At 34.2% G+C, this 5,986-nt stretch overlaps 1 protein-coding gene across 1 annotated transcript; it reads left to right on the forward strand.

Annotated features, from left to right (window-relative positions):
• The first annotated feature begins 3,383 nt into the window (after positions 1 to 3,383).
• On the forward strand, positions 3,384 to 4,005 carry LOC113332841 (zinc finger BED domain-containing protein RICESLEEPER 2-like). The gene is made up of 2 exons (XM_026579343.1): positions 3,384 to 3,793; positions 3,999 to 4,005. The coding sequence occupies exons 1-2, from the start codon at positions 3,384 to 3,386 to the stop codon at positions 4,003 to 4,005; spliced, it is 417 nt and encodes a 138-aa protein (XP_026435128.1).
• The last annotated feature ends 1,981 nt before the right edge of the window (positions 4,006 to 5,986 follow it).

Here is a 5,986-nt window from a genome sequence, read left to right on the forward strand (position 1 = left end):
GAAGAAATTAAAACATAATCATTGGTCAGAGTCATAGGATGAATCTCTTGTTCTTGAGTAAGATATTTACCAAGAGCTTCTATTTTGACAGTGAGATCCATATTCTCTTTGGCTAGAGTATTTAGTTGAATGTCATTTTCTCTGATCACTTGCTTAAGAAGATTATATTATGTCTTTAATATTAACATCCTTGTAGACAAAGATCTTATAGGTTTTAGGAGTTTTACCAACTCTTTCTCAGCATCTTCTTTGATATCAGAGTTTGACTCAAATCTCCTTAACTCATGGATCATGAGTTAGCGAAGTAGTAGCATTCCCAACTTTTGAGTATTCACAATCTTGTATAACGTTAACTGAATCAGACATAGATTTAATTCTTATAGGTTGGATCGCACTAAAAATAGATTGTTAGATCTTTTCGTGTTTGCATGCTCTGATACCAATTGAAAAGACGAGGGTACCCAAATACACCACAATCTTTTTATTTCAACCTATAATTCCTCTACCGTATGTGATTGTCTATGGACAGAGTCGAGACCATACGATAATTCGGTTCACAGTTCGTGTGATTGTTTATGGATACGAGATCGAGAGAATACAACAACAAGATAACTTTAGTGATTGACTATGGATACAAGATCGAGATAATACTACAACAAACTGTGTTACTTGATAATAGATTCGGTAATAACCAAACTTTATAGGATCACTATCAAGTACTATGGAGTTAATGTATTTATGTGTTTTATTTTATTATAATAAACAATTATAATGCGGAAATCAAAGTAAAAGACACAACAAGATTTTGTTAACGAGGAAACCGCAAATGAGAAAACCCCCGGGACCTAGTCCAACTTTGAATACTCACAGAATTAAGCCGCTCAAAATATAATACCAACTTCGTATAGTTGAGACCAAGAAGACTAGCCCTAGCTACTTAGTTCCCTTAGTATCCATGCGTCTTCGACTTCTAGAGTCACGCACGTGAATAAAAAGTCCTTTGAATCGTATTCCAAACAGTAAATGAAGGATATATTTGGTAACCACTCTAATCAATCTTGCTAAATACTTAGATGAGTTATTGATAAAGGCTTTTCCGTTTAATCTAATTAACTCCTTTGTCTGGTTAGGTCAATCTACTTTTAACTACCGAAATAGTCAAGTATAGATTCGCACTCAATCAATATAGATCTCAAAGAGAAATATATATAGAGAATTTCGATCTCATGCAAATAAACAATCAGATCTATTGAATATGAACTGATTCTAGTTGGATCCTAGCCGATCAAGGTTTTTGCACACAATTCACAAGATACGAAAACTAACAAGAAATCTTCTTCGTCTTTAAATCTTCTTTTATCTTTAATAACCTGCACAACACCATTTGAATCTATTGTGATCAATCACATACAAAATGGAGTCTGTTAACAATGGATTATCACAAGATGTCTTTAGATCTAACAACAATTCTAAATATCTCGTCGATACTCTGATCTAATTTGAGTGAATCTTATATCAGAAGAGAAGATTCTCAAGCATAAACAAACTAGGTGCAATTAAAGTTTCAACAATCGTTAGTCAATCAAATCAACGAAAACTAGTAACACTGCAATTATCTAGTTTCTCACCAACGGTACTCGTAGAGCTTCTTGATACCACAAATGTCTTTAAACAAGCGGTCGTAAGAGATTTCGCCTAATTATGATACTTTCCTCTCCGATTAGACGGCTCCACCAGAAACAACAAGAAATGAAGTTTGCCTGGCTCTTAGGATAGTCTGCTAGAAATGCAAACTTAGGTTTTTATAGACCAAGGATATTTGGACACCAAGGGATTTACAAAAATGAAAGTATTCTCAAGATATGCAATGAATGTCAAATTCAGTTTTCCTAATTCCAATAAATGCTTGTGAAATATTTCCGAAATCCCTCAATAGAAAATCTCCAATTAGTAAATGCACATTACTAATTTTTATTCTCTAGAGTTATGAATTAACTGATGGTAATTAAATCATATAAAACTAAAAACCTTAACTAAAAGATTCTTAATTTATTTCGGCACAGGATCACCTTGAGTACCAAGGAATATTTTTGAACAATAAATGATAAGACTTACTGCTCGTGTTCAAAGTATGTCATCTTTTCACTGCAGATCCTTATTTCATATTTACATGGATTTGCATTTTTGGAATCGATTATACCACACTTCTAAACAAGTTTAGAATTGGTTTACCTGTATTCCAAGACTACTATGTGATTGATCATACCAAATCACATACATGGGTTCAATCGGTTCTACCAATCACTAGGCTCGGTTATACCTAAATATGAAATTACTTGTGATCGGTCACACCAGTCACGAAGATCGGTTACACCAGTTACAAGGATCAGTTACATCCACATATGATATCTACTTGTGATTGGTCACACCAGTTACCAGGACCGGTTACACCAATTACAAAAATCGGTCACACAATACTTATGATCGGTCACACAAATTAAAAGGATCGATCATACCATCACATGGTGATTACTTTGGATCGGTTACACCAGTTATCAAGACCGGTCATACCAAATCATAAGTTAGGAATTTTGATTAGTTATACAAAGATACATAACCTAAGTTGAGATCGGTTCTACCATCTCACACATATTGGTCATCCAAAGATCAATGAATAACCGAACCAATAAGCCTATTGATTTCCTTTTCGATTCACGAAATAAGTTCATGAATGTACTTCCTTTAAACTAATGTAAAAAATTGTTTCCTGGGATGAAATCTCACCATAACCCATTCACATAATAATAACACTATATACAAGATTATGTCGATGTCATATCTACGAAGTTCAAAAGATAAGCGTTATACTTCTTAGTATAATTCCTTAATACTATGATCATGTCACATCACTAGAGTATCATATACAATATGTACAGTATATACAGCTTTGCAGTTATTTTTCAATATAGCATGACTTGAAATATATGTTAGGAATGAAACTGTTCAAGTCAATATTACTAACAAGTGGAAGGATGATGTCGTCGTTGTAGTTCGTTAATTCTTCACATTCTTCAGGTTTTCAGAGTAATAATTGTATGTATCAACATTCCTAGACTTTTTAGTCTAACCTAAACAAAGTTGACCCTAGTATTTAATCAAGCGACTCTAGATGAGTTTTGATACTAAAATATGACAACCAAACTTGACATCCCAACGCTTGGTGAGCTCAACCGAGCTATGCTCTAACAGATGACATCATGAAACTTTATGATGATTTCAAACTTCAATTACAAGAACAATTTGATTTTATGACATCCAAATATAGTTTAACAACAGATATGTGGACATGTAAACATACAAAAGATGATTATTGTTGTGTGACAATGAATTACATAGATGATGAATATAAACTAACTAAGAAAATACTAGCATACATTTTAGTGCCATCACCACATACTGGAGAAGTTCTTGCAGACTTTGTGAAAGCTATAGTTTTAGATTGGAATATAGATAATAAGTCTTTTGATTTAGCTAATGACAATGCTAGATCTAATGATGTTATGATGGAAAATCTGAAGACTTGGGTTGGTAGCAAGGATTGTCTAATTCTTGAGAGGAATTTGTTTCAAATTAGGTGTAGCAATCATATATTGCATTTAGTTGCATTATGTGGGATGAAAGTAGTTGCTGCATTTACAGAAAGTATTAGAGAGTGTGTGAAATATGTCAAGGCAAGTCATGCTAGGATAGAGAGGTTTGCAAATGTTATAGCACAAGTTATGCTTCCTGAAAGGTTTGTTGTTTGGATGTGGAGACAAGATGGAACTCCACCTTTAAGATGCTAAGGATGAAATTGATTTGAGACAAGGATTTGTTAGGTTAGCTGAATTAAATTCTGATTTCACTATACTACGTACCAAGTTCAGAGGAGTGGCAACAGAGAATATAAATTTGCGAATGTTTGGAAGTGTTTGATGTGATTTCAACTAAATTTGCAGGGATTAAGTACCCAACATCAAATATGTATTACAGTGGGGTCTATGAGATTAGTAAGAGTATTAAGTAATGAGAATCTAGTCCTCATGTGTATATTAGAGAAATGAGATTAAAGAGGTCAAAATTTGATATCTATTGGGAAGAGTCTAACTTGTTGATGAACATTGTAGCGATTTTAGATATTCCTAAGTATAAAGCTAGATGGACTGAGTTTGTTTATAAGAAATTACACGGTGTACAAAACTATTATACTCATTATAACAAATTTCAGATAGCACTGAATGTACTTTTCTGTTCATATGAATGTGAAAGCAACTCAACAGCTCCAGATTATTTTGTAAATTCAGCTAGTGGAATGGCTTCAGCTGGAATTGAGAATTCTAGAATAAGTAGATGTGATTTAGAGTATGATGAGTTTATGATGGAAAACAATGAAATTGAGGTTCAAAAGTCAGAGTTGGAAAAATACTTAGAAGAACCACTGGTTAATAAAGGCACACCCAACGAGTAATTTATGTTTGATATATTGAATTGGCGGAAGAATCATGCTCCCAAGTACCCAACTCTTGCAAAGATTATAAGAGGTGTGTTGGTTGTTTCAGTGATAAATGAAGCATCAGAATCCATGTTCAGTGATGGTAGTAGAAATCTTACAACACAAACAAGTTCATTAGCTCCAGAAGATGTTCAAGCATTGCTTTGCTAAGTGATTGGTTAATTGCCAGATCTCACTGATAATGCTAGTATTGGTTAGTAACTTTCATTTCCTTTCATATTTCTTGCATTGCCAACTAACACATTTCAGTTTCTTTGAAATGCAGATGTAAGAATACTCTATTTTACATGTATAAGAGTAAAGAAGGAGGAATGAATTTGCAGGCTGTTTACAAGTTATGAAAACTCACATTTCAGTCCAAGGATCCAACTTTTTGAATTTCTTTGTGTTTTCTTTTGCAAGAACATATAACTAAGCAGTTTGGAACATTTGTACGTGTTTACTTTGTGTTTGGCATGAATTTTAGACTGAAAACTGAAAATTTTAACCTAAATTTGAAACTGAAAAACTGGTTTTCTTGTTTTCTATCGGATACCAGAAATAATCGGAATACTATCTGATATCCGATAACTTAAACATAACGGAACGATAATTGAATTTCAGATAACTTAAACGTAACAGAACCATAGTTGAATTTCAGATTTCCGACGGAAATTATAGCATACATTAAGATAACTATTATCATAGCGGAAACGGGATTATCGGTTACCATAAGTTCCGTCGACAGCCCACCCCTAAGTAAACACGTATTCAAATCGTTTATTAAAAAAAAAGAAACACGTATTCAAACAAGACGGGTTCATAAATAAGTCGTCTCGTCTGCAAGAAACAAAAGAAAAATAATATCACAACTCCCAAACTCTCTGCATTATTTTCCTTCTGAAGAATCTACATTTTGTCACCTCCATTTACCCAAATCATGGAATTCCCATTTGGACATCACAATCGCCATCGCAGAGAACAAGAAGAAGAGGAATATCGTCATCAGCCACCACCACCACCATCATACAGAAGTGAACAAAAATATGAATATGGTTATGGACCACCACCACCACCATCATACACAAGTGAACACAAACAACATCACCATGAAAGACCTCCTCCACACAACGAGAGATTTGAGGAAAGACCTCCACATTATGAAAGATTTGGTGAAGCACCTCCACCACCACCAAGACAAGAATTTGGATATGGGGGATACTCTCAATCCCCTGGTTATCCATCGGTAGTTCAACATGTTTCACATGAGCATCAAAGTTTTGAACCAAACCCATCTGATGAATTCTGCCATGAAAGTTTCGGGAATCATCGTCGCCCAGCTAGTCATGAATATGATGGTAGTAGGGAGGGTTCAGCTGGTATGCCTGAAATTCATAACAAACGCACTTTTAGGATTTACTCTAAAGAAGACCCTGATTATTCTCTTACCATTAG

Source organism: Papaver somniferum, unplaced genomic scaffold (genome assembly GCF_003573695.1).
Source record: "Papaver somniferum cultivar HN1 unplaced genomic scaffold, ASM357369v1 unplaced-scaffold_132, whole genome shotgun sequence".
Taxonomy (NCBI): domain Eukaryota; kingdom Viridiplantae; phylum Streptophyta; class Magnoliopsida; order Ranunculales; family Papaveraceae; genus Papaver; species Papaver somniferum.

Coding starts and splice junctions, on each gene's coding strand:
- LOC113332841 (XM_026579343.1), top strand. CDS start 3,384: ATGAATTACATAGATGATGAATATAAACTAACTAAGAAAATACTAGCA.